General features: G+C 36.2%; 1 protein-coding gene across 7 annotated transcripts in view; it reads right to left on the bottom strand.

Annotated features, from left to right (window-relative positions):
• Positions 1 to 11,513: 11,513 nt before the first annotated feature.
• The window catches only part of Tmtc2 (transmembrane O-mannosyltransferase targeting cadherins 2), a 531,775-nt gene continuing 522,486 nt past the window's right edge, over positions 11,514 to 20,802 (bottom strand). For 5 of the 7 annotated variants that reach the window (XM_087192795.1, XM_087192793.1, XM_021246525.2 and 2 more), the window contains one exon: positions 12,810 to 15,440. In XM_087192795.1, the coding sequence (XP_087048921.1) occupies positions 15,261 to 15,440 (180 nt within the window). In that variant the 3' untranslated portion in view covers positions 12,810 to 15,260. The other 2 variants (XM_087192792.1, XM_087192791.1) reach the window with 2 other exon arrangements.

Raw genomic sequence — 20,802 nt, 5'->3', positions numbered from 1 at the left:
AGTCTCATTTTTATGAGCAACAACTTTGACACAGGTGTTGTAGACATGTTTAATCACTTGACCACTCAGCATGAGAAACCATCTTGAATTCATAGAGGAAAGGAATGAAAAGACACTGAAACACTTATCTTACTTAGATGCCTATGGTCCTCACTCTTGCTACACTACCTTTTCTCTCCAAGCCTGTACCAATCGCTTTCCAAGAAGTTTCCATCTCAGATAACAGAGGAAAAGAAGATTTGGGCTTGGTTTATAGATGGCTCTACACCACTTGAAATTAGACAACTATAGCATTGGGGCCTATTTTGGGGCCACCCCTCAAGGACAGTGGTGAAGGAAAATCCTCCCAATGGGCAGAACGTCAAGCAGTGCACTTGGTTATTTAGTTTGCTTTGAAGGAAAAATGACTGGATAAGCAATTTTATACAATTCCATGGGCTGTGGCCAGTGGTTTGGCTGGATAGTAAGGGACTCTGAAAGAATAAGATTGGACAGTTGTTGACAAGGATATTGCAGAAAAGATAGGTGTATAGATCTGAGTGTGCAAAGAAGTGAAGATATTTGTATCCCATGTGATTGCTTGCCAGGATCCACAGGGATAGGATTTCAGGGATTGAAACAAGGGTGGCACCATATTACCCCTAGTGACCTCTAGCAAGATTTTTGCTTCTTGTTCTTGTGAGCTTGGACTCTGAAGTCTTAGTTCCAAAGTGAGGACTGTCTCCACCTAGAGATATAATAAGGCCGTTAAGCCGGGAATTAAGACAGCCACCTGATCACCTTAGTCTCCCCAAGCCTCTGAATCTATAGACAAAGAAGGGAGTTACTATGTGCTGGGGTAATTGATTTTGAGTCCTGAGGGGAAATGGGACTACTGCTCTACAGTGGAAGTAATGAGGAGTATGTGTGAAATACAAGCCATCTCTTGGGGGCATCTCTTATATTGCCATACCCATAAACAGATCAATGGCAACCACCAATTTGAGCAGGACTAGTAATAGCCCAGACAGGATGGAAGGCGTAGGTCATTTTCTCAAGGAAAGAATCCTAACCAACCAAGGTGCCTGCTGAAGGTAAAGGGAATACAGAATGTATACTGAAAGAATAACTATAAATATAGGTGACAGTTTCAGAAATGTAAACTATGATCGTCATTTGTATTTCCTACTTATTTTTTAATGTATAGGATGGTGTATGTGTATGTGGGAATAACAAATATCTTTCTTCTCTTATCATGCAACATGAGATGTATTGACTATATCCTTGTGCTTAAATATTTAAAAATTTTATACTATAGTATTTAAGTCATGTGATATTAAGAGTATGCATTTCTTAAGGACTTTACTTCTTCTTCTGAGGAAGATATTTCAAGCATTTTCAGTTATTTGCAGTATAATTGTATCATATTAGGCAGAATCGTGCCTTCTTTATTATCTTTATTTGGAGGTTACTTATTTTTTAAGAAGCCGCACGTGACTGTCAAGTTGGTAAGGGGTAGATTTATAACAGGTTTTTTTTTTTTTTGAGACAGGATCTTGCTATGTAATTCAAGATGGCCTTGAAATTACTATGTAGCCCAGGCTGGCCTCAAACTCTTGGTGATACTCCTATCTCAGCTTTCAAAGTGCTGGGATTACAGGTGTGCACCATCACACTCAGCATATAGCGGTTATTTTTATGTTTCAATTTGAGTAGGCCAAGAGCTGCCCAGACATCTGAGTGTGTCTGTGAGGGTCTTTTTGGATGAGGTTATCACTTGAATTGATAGACTGCATAAATTAGAATGCCAGTGCAGGTGGACCTCATTCAACAAGCTGAAAGCCCAAATTGAACACATGGCTGAGTTAAGGAGAATTCGCTGTGTCTGTCTGTCTTTTAGCTGAGTCATTTGGTTTTCTCCTGCCTTTAGACTCAGATTTGGATGGAAACTTATAATATCAATGCTCCTAGTTCTTAAACTCACACTGAACCATACTTTTGATTCTTTGGGCCTCTACTTTGCTGTCTGCAGATCTCCTGGCATATCTCAGCCTCCCGTGTCAGCCAGTTCTTCATTCTTTAAAAATAAATCTTTTTACATGTATTTACACATTTACACTCAGTATACACACAGTCTATTGGTTCTGTTTCTCTGGAGAACATTCAAACTGCTTGATATTTAATTATTTCTTGACATTATACAACTTTGTGAGATTACATATGTCCTGATTGCATGACTCTGCATGTAGGGATAACAGTAATTGCTACTGCTGTTATTATTACTATGTAACAATTACAAAACCATCCACAACAACAGTAATAGCATCCAACACCTTGTTTTACAGTTAAATATTCCAGGAACATTGAAAAATACTTTGCATGTATTAATTCATGCAACTGTATAATAACCCTATTAGTTAGATATTATTTTGATCACGATTTACTGATAAAGTAACTGAGGCAAAGAAAGGTTAATTAATAAAATTATACAGTACCTTTTGCAGTCAGGACTTGAAACCCAGCAGGCCAATCCTAGATCTGTACTTTCCTCATTATCCAAACTGCTTCTTACCTTTTCTACTTTAGAGTCCCACAGTGGAGGACAATGATTTTCTTCATATTAAATCTTTGTACCTAGTGCATCAGAAAAGCAGTTTAAAAGTATGGTAGTAGGTAAGAAAATATTACCGAACTATAGCTACTGGATATGGATCACTGTCCCTGTAGTTTTAACTGTGAGATCTTTAGCAGATTTTCCATCAGTAAAATGGGGATGATTATAGTATTATTGCAAAGATTAAATAAGTCAATATATGTAATATTCTTAGAAAAGCATCTGGCATTTATTAAGTATTGCAAAATGCTAGCTTTTATTATGGTGCTGTCTTTATTCATCACTTTATTCTCTCACCCAGAAAAAGGCATATATAGCCACTCAATAGCTATCTGGTAAATTAAAGAATATATTTGTTGTATTACATATTTTATTCTTTTATCTGACAACTATATAGCACTGTGCTAGATGCTAGAGTGACACAGGTGAATAAGACTCTGCTGTTGTCCTTAAGGCTTCCAGGACTGAGTTCTCAAACTGACCTAATATGCACAACATTGTGTAATGAATGGAGTAATATTCTGATCTGACCATTATGGGAGAACAGAGGTTGGAGTATCTAACTTGGTGGGAGGAGGATACCACCATGAACAACAGTGGAGATGTCCTTACTAGGTGTTTGAAATAACAAAGTAAAATAGACTGTTCTCATGAGCATTTCTTCAGAGATGGAAATATTGCAGTGATACTAGTTTGTTATTAATGGGCAAACTCACATGTGACTTTATTTGTGGAGAAAGAGCACCAGGGAGAATATCAGCAAAGGCCTTCCAGTCCATACAACTTTACTTCTAAAATTAAGACCAAATAGATTCTCCCCATGTCAGACGCAGATGGGGCCAGTGAGGCAGGCCTGAAAAAGAATTTACGGATAAACACAGAATGTAGAAGTGACAAGAGTTCATTTAGATCAGGGTATTCTGCCCACGGGGACAGTTGGTGAGCTTCCAAAAAAAAAAAAAAACAAACTGTCCCGAGATTAGTGTTTATATGTGGACTGGAAAAAAGGTCAGGTGCTTTTGATGATTATCAAAAAAATATCTTTTCCTGGATCATTTACCATCTTGCCACACTTCCAGTAGCACCTGTACGAGTTTATAATTGTATGTTTCCATTGCGGTTGCAATAAGGCCAGTCTCCTCTGGCCCACAGAAGGCCTTAGGCTTTAGATAAGGAGATGATAAGGACATTGGATATAATATATATATATTATATATTATATATAGAGATATTATATAATATATATAGATAGATATAGGTAGATATATAGAGAGATATAGAGATATTATATATTAATTATTTATATATATATATATATATAGAAAGAGAGAGAGAGAGATGATGGGTCTGACTCTTTGATAGGAATGAATGGCCTTACATCAAAGGTTTGCAGCTGTCTTCAAGAGCAAGATTAGGATGTCTTTACTGAAGTTCCTTTGGTAAGGGTTTTAACCTGAGTCTGGATGTTAAGGTTTTAGTCCTTTTCTTCCTTCTGTTGCAAAGGAGTAATTGCTACAGTTCTACACCTACAGAAAGGAAGTGGGGAGGCATGCCGGTAAGGAAGGCTTTTGCCCACAAGTTACGGAACGGCCAAAGAAGGGTGTTTTAACAGGGGTTAATTTTTCTTACATAACATGAAGTCTGGCAGTAAGCAGGTGATGACCTTGGTTCAGCTGCTTAACAATTTTATCAGAGACACAGGCCCTTTCCCTTCCTCTAGGGTGCTGGATTTTACTTTTTTTCAGTGGCAAGATGGCTGCTCTCATGCATATTCAAGGCCGGAAGGGAAGTTTGAAGGTGCCAGCCTTATGTGAAGAAAGCAAAGCCTTTCCAGAATTCCCTCTAGCAGAATTGTTGGTGTTTCATTGTCACATGGGTACTGCCAGCTGGATTAGAGCCTGGAAAAGCAAGAGACAGGAGTATCACAGTTGGCTTAGACCAGGGGTCCAAAAACTTTCTCTGTAACGGGCTAGATAGTAAATATTTGAAGCTTTGCGGTGTATACAGTAAGTCTCTAGCACAAAAGCAGCCATAGTCACTACATAATAATTGGGCATCGCTATGCTCTTATAAAAGTTGACACCAAATTTTGATATAACTTTCACATACAATGAAATATTCTTTTGATATTTTTTTCAACCTATCAAAATTGTGCATACCAGCCTGAGCCCATGAGCCCATAATTTATCAACCTCTGGCTTGGACTTACGACAACCCAGAAACCAGATTGGGGTAAAGTGTATTGCAAAATGGAAGTTCTACTAGTTGTCATAAGGGAGAAACAAATACTAAATAGATAATCACTAGAACTCTAGTAAAGGTCAATATAAATTTTCTACATGAAATAGGACTTATGTCTAGTATACAGGATGTGATCAAGGAAGAATATTTTATTTACTTTTTCCTTCATCCAATTTGTCTGAAATCTTTTCTTCTTCAGAAGTCTTTTATCTAGTCTATTAGGCCAGCTGGTATCCAGTCTTGGTTTTTTAGGAAATTAATTATTGAGAACATCTTTTGGAAGGGTAAATATTTTTCATCCAAAATTTGATTGATTACCTCTTGTTGCCATACTTTAAAGAAAAACTGGAAAGCCCTAAAATTATGAATTAGATACTATATTCAAGTTTCAGAAATTTCAGTTTTCTTCCTTGGCTTCCAATAGTGAGGAAAATGCAAATGGAACCCTAAGATAGAAAAACATATTCTGCAGTCTGCTTTAGCCCAGTCTCATTACACATTCTCTACGAGAGAGAGAGAGAGAGAGAGAGAGAGAGAGAGAGAGAGAGAGATTCGCATCAAACAAAAACCAAGCTCGCTCTGTATACATTTAATTACAAAGGCAATTTCCTTTATAGCCTACTTACAGGAATACCTCTTAGCATGTTGCCAACACTATCACAACTTGTTTATTCAAAGGTCATGTGTGAGTCAGAGCTTTTTGATATTAATCAAGTAATTTGCTAGTGTTGCTGTGAAAAGGAAAATGTTAGCTTTATCCTGAAAAATGAAACAGGTCATTAATCACATTCACTTGACAAAAGACAATTTTGGGGAGAGAGCATGCAAACAGACACTGCAGATAAGAAATTCCTAAAATGATTTAACTTTTAATAGCATTTGTCATAATCTTCTGCTCAGAAAGTAAACCAACTTGAATCACATCACAAATGATATGTATGAGGTATTTATGAATTCTAAGTTTATCATTTATTATTATTTAAAAGAAAAGCCTACTAACATTGCAAAATTCTTGCATATGGACAATCTTATTGGTGTACATTTATTATCTTCAGTTAAATATGAAGGTTACGTAGAACATGTATGTTCTCAAACATCTATGTAGTTTTCTGTTACAACAAAAGCAGACTTTTATCTCTATCAATCAGTTAAATTCTACAGTAAAATTGTTTGTCTAAATCTAGCTGAATGCTATAAGGTTGTAAGATAAGAGATATGAAAAATAACTGTGTTCTGAATGAATATAGCACATAAGGGGTATGTGTATTTTTTTCTATCATGATGAACTGCAAAAATTCATTTGCCAAACACCAATAAGTAGTTAAATTTGCTGAGCCAGACATTATTTAAATATGTTAATAACATTAAAGCTATTCGAAAGAAAAATGAAATGTTTAATGACATTATAGGCTTTATTAAGATTAAAAATTAAACAATGGTATGATAGACTTCTTATTCCTAAAGAAACTTTGAAATATTATTTTAAATTCTCAGGAGTAGTACAGTATACACATAGCAGATGTCAAAGTCACCTGTTGGGGAGAAGCGGTCTTTGGTTAGAGGAGCCTTCACCCAGATGCCTCCAGCAGGAAGGCAGAGGGATGGTTTGGATACTGACACGCACAAGAGGAAAGTCCTATCTATGCTGCACACAGTTGGTCAGCTGCCTCTCACTAGTGCCGGACAGAGATATTACCCTTAGTTGCTAGAAGTGCCAGAAACTCAGGTTAAAACAAAACAGGATTCTTCTACAGTCCTAAATAATTGCCTACATTTTCAAAACATGTGTGAAGCCTAAATCCAACCTGTAGATGGCCAATTTTTAAGTTCTGTTTTAGGAAAACATCTGAATAATCCACCTTCCATACAGTTGAACAGGTCTGGAGGCTTTTGCATAAAAAGGTAACGGAGAGTGGAGTGAATCATAGAGGACAGCATTGTCCCTTAGCAGGTTTTGGCCCATGGATATAGGTAACTAATGGGAAATTCTGCTCAGCGTGGGCAGCTAGAGGAATTTTAAGAACAAGGTTGTTCAATATTCAATTTTAAATTATTTCATTAAAAATGCTCTGATACCTCAAATCGTTCAAGAAAGCCATACGTTCAAAAGTTGTCCTAATGGTTCTTGGGGATATCAGAAAAGTCTGGGTCTACCCCTGATGAATGACAGAACAAAGAGAAAAAAAAGCCATAAGAGAACAGCAGAGGCAGGGACTTAGAGCTCTGGGATGCAAAAGCCTGGTATTCACAATGCTGGAGAGCAGCACCAGGTATCGTATAGGACTCTTGATGGCCAAAAATTAGGCCAAGCTCAGCTAACACTTGAATTGCAGAAGAAAATTTCAGCAGGCATAACACTTTAAATAGAAGCAGTTAACACCACACCCCAGGCCAGGTAGACAACAACAAATACCAGAATGACTGGACAAATGCTAAATTATTTTCTGAGCCCATGTATCTCTAGGATGGAACGATCCTTGCCTCCATCCTCAACAGTTTAACCAGGTGGGCAGCATGTAACTGGACTCGGCCTCTTGTTTTCAATGAAAGTATTTCAGATAGCAACATTTTAAAATGCTATTTGAATGGCAAAACCTAAGGAAATAAAACAGGAGGAAAGGATCCCCTAAGGTACTGATTGTGTCCACACATGCTCATCAGTGTTTGCCCTGGGTTTAGACTAAAGCCATAGAATGTGGTGACAGAGACCTGTTTTCACACCGAATGAGATCTCGGCCAAGTTGCAGGGCCATTTTGAGCATCTGAATTCCCAGCTGGAGTTTGAATTTGTTAGATTGTTTTAGAGATAAATATAAGAGATATGAAGACTCTTGAAAACACTCTGCATGCAAGAAATATAATTATAACCAGAAAAAAATCTCCTTGGGAGTGAAAGAATGAAATCATTAAGCCTCTGTTCATTGAGACTTATATCTATAGCAAGAGCCCCTGCCCTGAATTTCCAAGGACTACATCGCATGGAGTTGCCATGTAATGAGATAAATTATCACCTGATGTACTAAAACCAAAACGGAAGGACAAGTGATGTGACTCGGACATTCCTGTCATTACCTCAGATTCACCAGTACTCATTGTGTTGCTTTCCTGTATTAGAAAAACTGTAGTATTTGATCAGTTGGCTAATTCTCCAAGATGAAACATATTTAAAACCAAGGTATGTAAAAGTCAATTTGGAAAGTTTTCTGGCCCTGAAAACAGAGAACTGAAAATCTACATTTGTCTTGTCTCCTTTCTCTGAATGGTGTTTCTTTTCCAGAGTAAGAACAAAAGAACATGCTCTATGTAAAGAATTGATTCAGTGAATGACAGCAGCCACTTGATTGGACAGTGTGTGTGAGATGTGCTGAGGTGTTTATAACAGTATCTCAGGAAATGTTGACCCTCCTTTCTTTTTGACTTGTCTGTCTGGATTTAAGTCACTCACCAAAGGATAGAAGGTTTGACCTTACTTTATTTCTTCTGTGAATCAAAACATTTCAAATTATGTTTCATTGTTCATAATGACATTTGAAGGATCAAATTGTATAGATGCCGATGTTTGGAATGGGTTTAAACTGTGGACTTCGTAGACACACTGTGTGTGTGTGTTTGTGTGTGTGTGTGTGTGTGTGTGTGTTTGTGTGAGCATGCCTGTTTAGGTAACAGAGAGAGGGTTGGCACAATTGGTGAAAGAAAATCAGATCGATTAGCTACTAAAGCCTTGTAGTAGGTGCACAATTGTTACTTTGCAATAGAAAACTGACAGCTATTCATATTGTACAACTGTTCTCTGACCTACAAAGAAGCTTTTAACTAGTTATTACTTTCTGAAAGAACTACCTTGAATAAAGACAAAAAAGGTGACTTCTTCATGAAAGATCACATCCAAACTGGTTATGTCTACTGAAATTTTGTTTATTTTACCTGCAACATTGGGATTTTAAATTGGAATTTAAACATTGGGATTGTGTATTACAATTTTGCAATAGGCAAACAAGCTTGCATCACTGATGCATCATGGTTACGTCAGGAGACCAAGCGGTGTCATCACATGCAGGATGGAGCCTTATAAATGGTCCGATCTAGCCTAATGCTTTTGTGTTGCTCTTTTACTAAGCCCCACTGCATTTGGTTAGGTGTGATTTATAAATTTACCCTAAAATAAACTTTTTATATCTTAAACCAAGGATTTGAACTGAGTTTACTCAGAACTTTGTCTTCCCACTACTCCAAGGTCTTTGCTCAAACTGGTTAGTGTTGGGCTCTGTAGGATATAACTCGTAGCTACTACCTCAACATTTTATGTTACATCAGACCCACTGTGAATGTGTATGCTACCTGTCAATTAATTGCCCTACATAACATCTTCATTTGTACAGTGCCAAGGCCAAATCTATGTTTACTCTTGCTCCTTAAAGTGAAGGATTTCTAAGAGTATCCCTTTTTGGCTACTTGTTGTCACCATCATGCAGAGTAATATTTTGGAATAAATATGAGCCCAAAATAATAATTGGTTCTCTAAACAAAGTTAACAACAATTTAACCAATTTAAACTTCAATTAATTTTATAGAAAGAGATGGGTTTTGCTGGCATTCTTCTTATTATTTTGTAGTATTGAGGATTGAACCTAGGGCATCTGCACTGAGCTATTCCCATAGCCATTACTTATTTATATATTTATTTATGTATTTATTTTTGAGACAGGGTCTTGCTAAGTCTCTAAGTTGCCCCAGCTCATCTCAAACTTGTGATCTTCCAGCCTCGGCCTCTCAGAGAGCTGAAATTACAGGTATGTGACACAACACCCGGCTTCATAATTATATTTTATAATGTTATCAATGGTGTAACTGGGAGACACAATGGAATATAATAAAACATATCATTTATGTATCCTTCCATAGCATAGAGTGCAAAATCATTAAAGTCCAATAGAATATTATAATATCAAATTATTTGGTGGTATAGAAGAGATTTTGAAATATACTTTGAAAGACTGTAGTTCCAGTGAAATTATCCAAATTTTCATTATTTTGATATACACCAAAAAAATATTTATATTGCAAAAGAAATATAAAATGGTCATTGATATTAAGTATAGCAACATACTTAAAACAGCACAAATCAGTGGTTCCACCGCCTGCCTCACAAGTGCAAGGTCCCAAGTTCGATCCCCAGCACCAAAAAAAAAGCACAAAAAACAATTACATGAACTCTATTAAGATCATTAATTGGCTTATGTATTTAATAAGTTGATGTCTGCAGAGCTGAAAAGCTAACTGTGATTCAAGTTAATGTACTATTGTTTGTGAAATGAGATTAGAAAAATTAAGATCAAAAGTAACCACTGTTTCCTCACCCTCCTCCTATTCATTTCTTTCTTCTTTCATCAGTTCTGATTTTCTGGTAGTGTATTATCCTTTACATCATATGAGAGTATTCAGCTGAAAAAAAAGATACTTTAATCCCTTTATGATATTTTAAGTCTTTTTGGAAATAAATCGCTTAATTTCTTTCTCAATACGTTTTTGAAAACTTTTATACAATCTCTAGCTGCTCAATGATATTACCAAGTGAAAGGTCTCAGAGGAGTTATTTCATTTTGAATTTTCTAGGATGGAAAAGAAATAGACACAATGGGAACTTATGAGAAAAAGTATTTCTAGAAGTCTTGAACTATTGAATTCTATTCTATGTGACTGAAGGATGGTTCATAGTTTTAACTTCCAATAAGGGATATATCTGTTGAACTCAAAGGAGGTAGAAGAAAAATTATATATATTTCTGATCAAAGCAGATAGCCAGTTCCAGTCTAGACTTCAACTTGATTGGATATTTTCCAGCCTTATCTGTGGCTGTATTATTCACTCACTTGCTACACATTTCCCCCAGTAGAAACTTGGTAGATTATTCACTAACCAAAAGAACACAGATAGTCCCAAACTCTTCTAATCAAATCCTCTATTCTACAACAGAACCTTAATTATAACTGAGGACAATTAACAGTCTCCCCCATGGGTCTACACTTTTCCCCACCTTTAGACAAGAGCCATTCACTTTTCAGAAGCAGAAAATTGAGTAGCACAGTAACATCAGAGCTCAGCAGTGAGAAGCTGGAGGAAAGCTAGAAGAAAAACTTCACAGGAATTTTAAGTTAACAAAATTTTAAATCCCAGCAGTCTCCAGGAGGAAAAATACAACTCAAATATTTATGGAACAACAAAAGGTCAACATGTGCTGAAGTGGCAGATGGAATGAAAGCTGACTCAAAGGGTTCTCCAGTTGCTTCCTGCAGGAAGACCACCCAAAATGACACAGAAAGATGAAATCCTATTCCACAACCATCCTTTGTACTGCAGACTAAGCATAAGTTAGCAAAACTGTGTTGCCATTCAGTTTTGCTCTCTTAAGTATATAGCAATTCTAATGGATAAGTCAATTTTTCTAGATACATCACTTCAGTAAATCAAATTCTAAATGGTAGGAAGCAAATTCTATAGTACTAAATGTAAAATTTAAATTAAATGAAATATATTCCTAAGGTACACACAAATGATCTGAAATTATAATACTTACATTTTGCATAGAAACCAAGTTTCTTTCCTTGTATTAGAATGAATAATCAAGACTTAGATGACTTTCTCTCGTTTTTACTAGAAACACTACGTGAAACATCACAGTGGTGAAAATGTCAAGTGGACAGTCAAAAAATCTCTACATCTTAACTTTTTTACAGAGTGGTATTTTAAAAATAGCAAGTAGATGAGCAAATGATAGAATTTTACCTGTAGTCTGTTTTATGGCTTTTTTTACTCAGGATGTACCAGATTGTAGAATCAATGCTAAAACCAAATAAAACAAAAATGCTACTTTTTTTTCATTAGTTTCAAAGTATAGTACTCAGTGTAGGTTTAAACAATACCTTGAACTAAAAATAGCATCAACTATGCAATTATTTTATATAGCCACATCTCTTAATAAATGACATTTTAATTTTGGCTGTTAACTAGCTAGTTTCGGGATCTTGGCTAAATCACTTAACTTGTGGTCCTTGTAGTCCTCAAGTGGAAAGTAAATGGTTTAGCTTCACAATCACTGAACTCTTGTATGGCTCTCACCATCTCAATTTTATGATGTTTCTCACGAATTGCTTCTTTTAATCTTCAGGACCATCTGTGGTGAGAGGGTTAGAAAATATGATTCTGTGAAAGTGAAATGGTTAGGAAAATCCTAAGCTGAGAAGTTTGATTTCCAGGCTTCTGGTACAGTGTCTGAGGTCTCATATCATACTGGACACATGAGCCCTGGACAAACTGGGGACAGGCTTGCTCAGGTGAGCTTAGTGATGCTGGAGAAATTGTTCCATGCCCCTAAATTGTGATTTTCTTATCTATAAAACTGGAATATAACCTCACACAGCCACAGGATAGTTAGCATATAATAAAATCCTCAGGGCTAAATTTTATCCTACACTAAAGGAAATAGGTAATATATAACCATGTTGTAGAACAACAATTTTAACAAGATTAAAATTATCTTATCAGTTTGCAACTTAAGACCCCAGATTTCTTTGTTACCAACTCCTACACGTGTTACACCAACATTTCTTAGAAGAACAGGGTTGTGCTTTTAACTACAACCAGAATTAGAGAATCAGGGTCTTATAAAAACATCCATTTTTACCAAATGACCTACTTAGGCAGGGAATCAGCAATTATGCTCTCCTTGGAATAGTTCCTAGAACCTTTTTCCATAGTTCAATAATCAAAGAAAACAAAACTTTGTCATCTTTTTGAACATGGTATATGTGGTGATACAAGCTAACTTTATTTAACTACCAGAAATTATTATTCATTAAAATAATGTAACTCTCTGATGCTCAACCTCTACTCTTCAACTTTTCTCCTGTTTCTGTTAAAATCTCAGAGTTTAACTGCTATTGTTGTAGAAGATTTAAAAAGAAGCTTATGCAACGTATTTGTTATCAATGCTTTATTGTTGAAAACGAAATTGAAATTCTCTGGCACATAAAACAATTATTTCTACAAAAGGAAAGCCTACAAATCTTGATAATTTATACAAATAACATTTTTTCAAAAAATAAAATTTTAATTTAGTAAACTTGTCTTGTGCTCTATATTTTTAGCACTGTCTGCAATAATCCACCATAAATCCCTGAGCGGAGACATTTTTTTGATCATGTTCTAATGCCCCCCCAACCCTCCCCCCACCCCCGAGTTGGTCAGTTACTAAGTCCAGGCCCGTAGTGAAAAGTGTCAGGGACATTTAGTTAGTAAAAATCCATGCATTTTTTATGACACAGGCCCAATTATTAATGCTACTTGGGAACTGAGCCACATGAAGTGCCTCTACTGTGTATTCAGTGAACCTATTAAGAAACAAGTGTTGGAAATAAGAATACAATAAAAAGACATAAAATGTTAAGACTAGGAAGTCATAAGTCATAACTATTTAATAAATAAAATGTTAGACACCGAATTTATTTGTATAGCCGTATATTAAATCCCTCCCCTTTTTTTTCTAATTGCCAATGCACTAGAAGATGAAAAATACACTTCAACCCACTATTTTGGTTTGACCATGGGTAGGCTGTTGTTAAACGTTAAATATCATCCTGAACACACAGTGATTTAGTTATAATTTAACTTCTGGCCCTTCAATGAAATGTTTACAAAATAATATACATATTATAGGAGGGCCTTCATATTAATGCCATCAAAAAAATCTCTCTCACTACATGTGCCCTTCTCACAAAGACACCAATGCCATAGGAACACTACTTTAATTTCTTTATCCCACTGTACTCAGATAAACATATAAAATAGGAAAAAAACTGTAATATAATATATTTGTGTGTCCAGCTTCCCTTTAATGGAAACAGTGATCATATATACATGGAGTGTGAAAGGGAAGGAGAAAAAGCTAATTTTCAATTGCAAAGAACTGGCTTAATGAATCAAATTCTTTGTTATTCTGCTATGCTAGAATAATAAATAAATAAATAGGTAGGGTATAGTACAGCTAATTTCTCTATGAAGAGGTTGAAAATGGGCCGGTGTTTTATGAGATCAATTTTTAGTAGTAAAATTTGTCTGCAAGCCCAAAATGTTCAATAAATGTTTTTCTCTACTTCATTTACATGGTCTTTTTTTTCTCATGAAAGATCACTGAAGTGTTTAATAATGAGTAATGAAAGAAAATATACAATTTACTAGTGAAACATAGTTTTACAAATAAGAAAAGGACTTGGCAGAATACCTAGTCACACACAGGCTAATCCTATACTTTACTGCAGGTTAAAAGAAGTCATTTTTGACATCTTTCCATAAGAGCAAAATGTGGTAAAAATACTTTCTTGCAAATTTATCTGCACTATTGTTCAGATACCTATTAGAATCTCGTTAGGATTTTATAGCAACTATTTGCAAAACACAAAATCAGTGGCAATCATGATCACATATTCCTTTGCATAGCCTTTATTTTTTAACCAGAAAAATCTGGAAATCAAAATGTACCTTCTCTAAACACGACTGGTCAGCAAAACTGGAACACTAAGTGTGCAGATTCGCCAAGAATAGCCATTTTTAAAGGTAATTTCAAAAGAATTAATACAATGAATTCTACTAGGTGGTTTTGGGAAAAATACTGACAACACTAAAAAAACTACCAGCCAGATACACATAAGGCCTCTCCAGCCTCTTTTCCAACACCAGTGCGAAGCGTGTGCTCTTCTCTCCATATCCTTTTCAGACCAGGAAAAGCAAGTGAAGTTCAAAAGTGTGAAGCTGGTGACATTCAAATTGTACAACATTATGTGTACCAGTTGAGAAACAAGCACAGACGCTGACAGATCCTGACACAATATGAAACAAACAAGCAAACAAACCAACAGAAGTTTTCTAACCTTGAGAAATTATAAGCAGGCTGTCCCAAAGAGGGAAGACAGCAGCATTAGGACAGCCACGGGGCTCACTGGGTTTCAGGCTGTTTTCATTTCTCCCTATTAACACTTAACCTCAATAGTTTACTGTGGCTGCATGGACATTCTGACTTCCTCTCACAGTGTTTAAGGAACATTATAGTTTCAAAGTTAGCTTTCAAACAAAGGAAGAAAATTTGTAATTTAGGTAACACCCCCCTCCCTTTTAAGAATGCCAAAAGATCCCATTTAAGTGCTCTGGTTTGCAGTCTGTGGATAACAATTACATCCTCCTGGAGGTTTCCAATGTTCCCCTTTTTGGTGTTAATGGCTGTGCCAACAGCGAAGTGGATTCAGTGACTTCAATGACCTCTGCCTGAGTCTTGAAGCCTAAAATGAGCTCTGATCATAGCACTGCTGGAAAGTTTTGTCTGTTAATGAAGCCAGCTTTATTAAAGGGAGGAGGATGGGGTTTCTGTCCTCCTGTGTCAGGTCTTGGAAGTCTTTAAGCCTTGCTTTTCCATGATGTTCCACAGCTTGCGAAGATTGGACTGCGTGATGACATCATCTGGCTTGAGCTGCAGGGCGCGCAGGTAGTTGGCCTCCGCTTTCTGGAGTCGGCCATTGAGGTGCAGGATCGCTCCCAGGTTCATCAGAGCTGCTGGATACTGCAACCAGGGAAAGGGAGTCAAACAATTATGAGTCTTTCAAGGGAAACTCAAATCTTCCACTTATGCAAATGGTTCCTTTATGTCTACAGGCATTTGGAGGAAGCAATTTATACAAATAAATATAACTAGAAAAAATAGTTTTTGAACATCTGATATGTACTCTGCTTTAAACAGGACAGGCAGCTAGGAAATGGAATTTTTCTTTAGTGAAAAAGTATAGGTAACACATAAAGAACTAATAACCTCATTCTGTTTAAAATTTTTGGAATAAAAGTTTCAGGTGAAACTATCTCAGATACAAAATAAAACTTTTTTAAAATTCAGAGACAAAATAAAAATTAAATGAAAAATCCATATCGACCCATTTTATCATTTCTTAGCAATATCATAGCTTTTTATGAAAAACATTAAACTACAAAGTAATACTGATGATTTCAGAGTAACAACCCTGAAAAAATTCAAATACAACCAGTATTTGAACAAAGAACAAAGTTCTTTCCAAACCTAAGAATTTTACCAAGACAAAGTCCTTTTCTTTTGTTTTTATTAATTATATTGGTACATTTAAGGTATACAATATGATGACATTCATCATTGGGAATTTGCACCTTTACATAATCCTTCTTGGTTTTTATTTTTTCCCCATTCCCCTGCCCTCCCTTCAACCCCTCCACCCCACCCTATCTACAAAGACTTTGTTTCCATTTTACTTCTTCTCATATTAATTCCTTTCCCTTCTTTCCTTTCCCCTACCCCTCCCACTTCCCCTTTGCACCTTTTCTTCCTATTTCACATTATCTATTATACCTTTTAGTCCTCATTTACACTTTCAGTTTCTCACACTAAAGAAACTATTCGGTATTTACACATATGTGTCCTATTTATTTCACTTGAGAGTATGGCCTCAATATGCATCCATTTAGCTATAAATGTCTCTAGTTTCTCATTCTTTATGGCTGAGTAGTACTCCATTTTATTAAAAAAACACATTTTCTTTATCCAGTCTCCAGTTGATGGGTAATTGGGCTGTTTCCAAGTTTTAGCTATTACGAATTGTGCTGCTCTGAACATGGGTACACATCTATCACTGTGGTATGATTCTTTTAATTCCTTGGGGAAGATACTCAGTAATTTGGACTTCCAGTCCTAATTCTCTGAAGTATCTCCATACTGATTTCCCCAGTGGTTGCACCAGTCTGCACTCCCACCAGCAGTGGAGCAGGGTTCCTTTTTCCCCGCCAGCATGACAAAGTTTTTTGTTTTTTGTTTGTTTTGTTTTGTTTAGTATAAAGTCCTTTTCTTAAAAGAGCTGTTTTAATTTTTTTTCAAGTTAATGTCCCTGGACACACTTCTCAATTATGTCCCCTCCCACTGCTTGCCACCACTAATAAACAGCTATTAAACTGATGGTGGGGTGCGTTCACAGCCTGTTCACTATAAAATAGTAAAATCAGTGATATCAAAATAAGATAAAAAATGGTAAGGAAAAATGTAGCCTTTGTAAGAAAGGTTGTACAATATTTGTAAAAAAAAAAAGCAGTTAAGTAATTCTCACAGAGTTTCAGTCATGTATGATAATACAAAAAATATAAATACAAAACTATCATGTGAAGAAAGGTGTAAGGCTTTTTAAAAAAGTGTTTAAAAAGATTAGTTATGTTGTACTAGTTTCATAGTTAAGGGCTTCCATCCTCAGATCCTCAGACATTAACAAAGAAAGTTCTTCCCAAGGAAAGAAACATTTTGCTTGCTATCTACAAACATAGACTGCTTTGTTTCTGTCTTGTCCCTAGACCATTCTGGCTAACAGCGAGAAGGTAACATTTTGGCAGTTTCATAAATGCATATGTAAGACTTCAGATAAAAGAAAAAATGTCAATGCTATGATCAGACTTTCATTTTACAGAAAGTGTCAACTATTAATTGTCCTTCAACCTCGTGCAAAAGGCTAAAATAATTATCAATTATTTTTACAGTTTTTTTTTTCTTACTGTGTGAATTTTCAGCTAAATACATTTGACTCTACTTTATAAAAATGACTATTTCTGAACTGAAACAATGCTGGAGAAAGGGTGGAATAGTTCAGAATAAAGTAAAAGGGAGTTCTTGCTCAATCACCGTGAAGACTCAGTGAAGAGTCCTCTAACATATTTACGGCCCAATTCTTTCACTTACAGAACACTGAATTAACAACTTCTTTGCATGCTGTTACAAAGATATGAAAAACCTAAGCAAATCCATGTAGCAGAATGTTATAAAGGAGACAGTCTAAAGTATCAAGGTCACTTTCCCTGGTCTCATTTTGCTTGATATCTAGCATATGCAGCTTTGTAATTTTTATGTTGCTATAATGCACTTATAATTTTTATTTCAGTGGGTATGTCTCTGCATGTGTACCAAAATTTTCTTAAATTCTCAACTACTGGATGTTATTTTCAAACTCCTTCTACCCCTTCCCCTCCCTCTCTCTCTCTTCTTTCTCTGTACTAGGGATTAAAGCCAGAAAGCATTACACTATGAACCCAGCCCCAGCCCTTTGTCGTTCAGACCGGGTCTGGCTAAGCTGCCCTGCCTGGCCTCGAACTTGTCACTCTCCTTCCCAGTAGCTAAGATTACAGGCAAGCACCACCATGCCTGGACTATTTCCAACACGTTTTTTTTCTTTTCCAAAAATAATGTTGCAAATATAAGCTATGCCTGACCTTCAGAAACCTTTTAGTCAGGATGACTCCATACTTATCAAGAAAAATACAGATGGTCAGTTTCTAATTTTAAACAACAACCCAAATAAACATAGCTCTAAATTAAATGTGCATTGAAAAGTTCCACATTGGGAACTGAAAATAACACCACCTACTCCATCTTCCTAAAAGAACCCTGATACCACGCCACCGTTATTATCTTGAGTTCCTTGATGCCTGGACACATTTCTGAATTATGTCCCCTCACAGTGCTTGCCACAATTATCAATAAGTTCACAGCCTGAACTAGTAGAGATGCTAAGTAGATAAAATGTTCAGACTTCCTGCTGTCCTGAGTGGGAAGAGAGGAAACAGGGAGGGAGGACCACTGTTGGAGATCTTTCCATACCAACCAGAAATAGAGGAGGCCTAGCAATGGGGCTGAGAGAAACCAGATGGCTCTGTGGGATAGGCATTATTTCTTGAATCACTTTGTTGCCAAAGTGCCTGCACCTATGGCGTCTGTACCTACAACTGCAAAGCAAAGCGCTCATTAAAAACACTCAAAGGTTATAGAGTCAGAGGGCCTAAGGTCAAAACCAGCTCCACCACAGGGAAATGTGCACTTGAATAAGCGGGTGAGCAATTTAGACTCCAGTTTCTTCTGCAAATGGTGTAATAACTTGCTTCATAGGGTGGTTGTAGAGATTATAAAAGAATAAAACACAAAAATGTCTTTTCCCTTTTCTTTTACTCCTTTTCATCATTTCAAAGATTCAAACCAGAATCTTCTTGTGAGTGTACCTGAGCAACACTGAATCCAGATGCTGAGGAAATTTAAGTGGCTCTATCTTTACCAGCTTCCTAGCTTTCATTAGGTTAAGCCTATAAACGATGGCTATGAAAATAGGTGGTGAAGTACACCAACCTAGCCACATAAATAAACTCCATCATTTTTTTCTAAATTGCAGCCTGAGGTTCTTCTGTCCTTGGGAGTTGACTTCCTGTCATCAAATGATGAATAAAATTTTAGTATGTTAATATTATTCTATGAAAACACCATTAGGAAATTAAACCTGTTCTAATGAATGAATTCTGAATGCTAATTATAATTGTGTTTTTGTAGTAGCTATAATTTTGCATTATCCACAATAGCATGTTACTCATTAAACAAAAATAATCACAAATTGATATTGTGAAGATAATGTGAATAACAGATCTCAAGGAAGCTCATATATACTCATTAACTGCTCTCCCTAAAGAGTAAAAATATCTAAACTAAAAATGTGCATATGTAAGAACATCCTTCAATATTTTTAAGCAGATATACATTTTAGGTTCAGTTATATTTTAGTTTGAATGTAAATGTCTGTATTGATAGAAAAAAATTTTATTTTAAAAACCTACAAATATGTATTACATAATACTTAAAACATGATTGTTAACATCTTATTTGAGTGACTGGAAACTGATAAAATTTACCAACCATTCTGCTAAAATGTGATCTAAGTAACTAAGTATTCTGGACCTAGGTAACAGGTTTGAAAATTATTGACATAAGCATCACAAGTGATTGTTAAACATCTATAGGGGAAAAATGGATGCTGTTTTATCTCTTCAAGGACAGGGGTTTTATATTTTAATAAGGCTGTCATGTGGCTGGAAAGGGCCATGCTAGTTGCTCACTAGGTCAAATGCCTTCAGGTCTTCTAGCTTAGCCACACAAACTGGAATTCAGAAAACAGCCTGGGTATCATTCTGGTACCTGACAGAAATGCAGAATTTCAGGCCCCACCTACTGAATCAGAATGTGAATTTTAACAGATCCCCAGGTGCTTTGTATGCTTGTTAAAATTTGAGAAGCGCTGTTGTAAAGGTCACTTCTAGATCAAAGATTATATCATTTTACAGCTTTTGCGATGAAATTTCCTATAAGAGGTTGTAGCACGGAAAATGAAGTATGTCAGATTAAGTATCTATCCCCTTGTAAAGCAGAAGTCTTCTCTTGGCTATGCACTTATTTAATTCAGTGAATGCTCAAGTGAAATTTTATTAACAGAAGCTGTAAGCAATTAAATGTTATTAGATAAAATGAGAGGGTATGGAAGTAAGAGCATACTAAGGGTTTCTAAAAAGATTTTAAGACAACCTAGCTTTATAACTGAATGCAAGAATTTCAGGTGGCTGTCTGATTACATCCTAGTGTCTTTGCTGTCTGCTATCTGTCCCTAATGGGCTGGAGAAGAGAAACCCACCCACAACTGGTGCTGTCTGACCACACACACATTGCTTTTTACTGAACACGCCCAGTGGAATTTCCAGCATGGTGACCAAGGTAGGCAGCAGCTTGTAGCCAGGTAACATGGGGCTCTGGCTCTCTACGACAAAAGACACCACCTCCTTTGATGCAGACTAGAAAGGAGAACTGGACCTTTCTTGTTTCACTGAAGAGAGTAGATGCTTTCCATCAAAAGGGATGACTGAAAGCCATACTGAGGCAGCAAATGACGGCTTTCTTCAAGTCTCCAGGGAATTCCGCCTGAATTATTATTTTACTGTGGTCTTTGGCTCATTTCCCCAATGTCGGAGGAAATATGCAAAATTAAAACAATGGATGTTTATTGGAGTAGTGTAGAGCAAAGACAAGATTGTGGAGATCTGATTCTAGTCCAAGGCCT

This window comes from Heterocephalus glaber, unplaced genomic scaffold, assembly GCF_053883595.1.
Source record: "Heterocephalus glaber isolate CG9 unplaced genomic scaffold, H.glaber_assembly_v1.0 deba00001572, whole genome shotgun sequence".
NCBI lineage: Eukaryota > Metazoa > Chordata > Mammalia > Rodentia > Bathyergidae > Heterocephalus > Heterocephalus glaber.
This window is presented reverse-complemented; position numbering and strand designations above follow the sequence as displayed.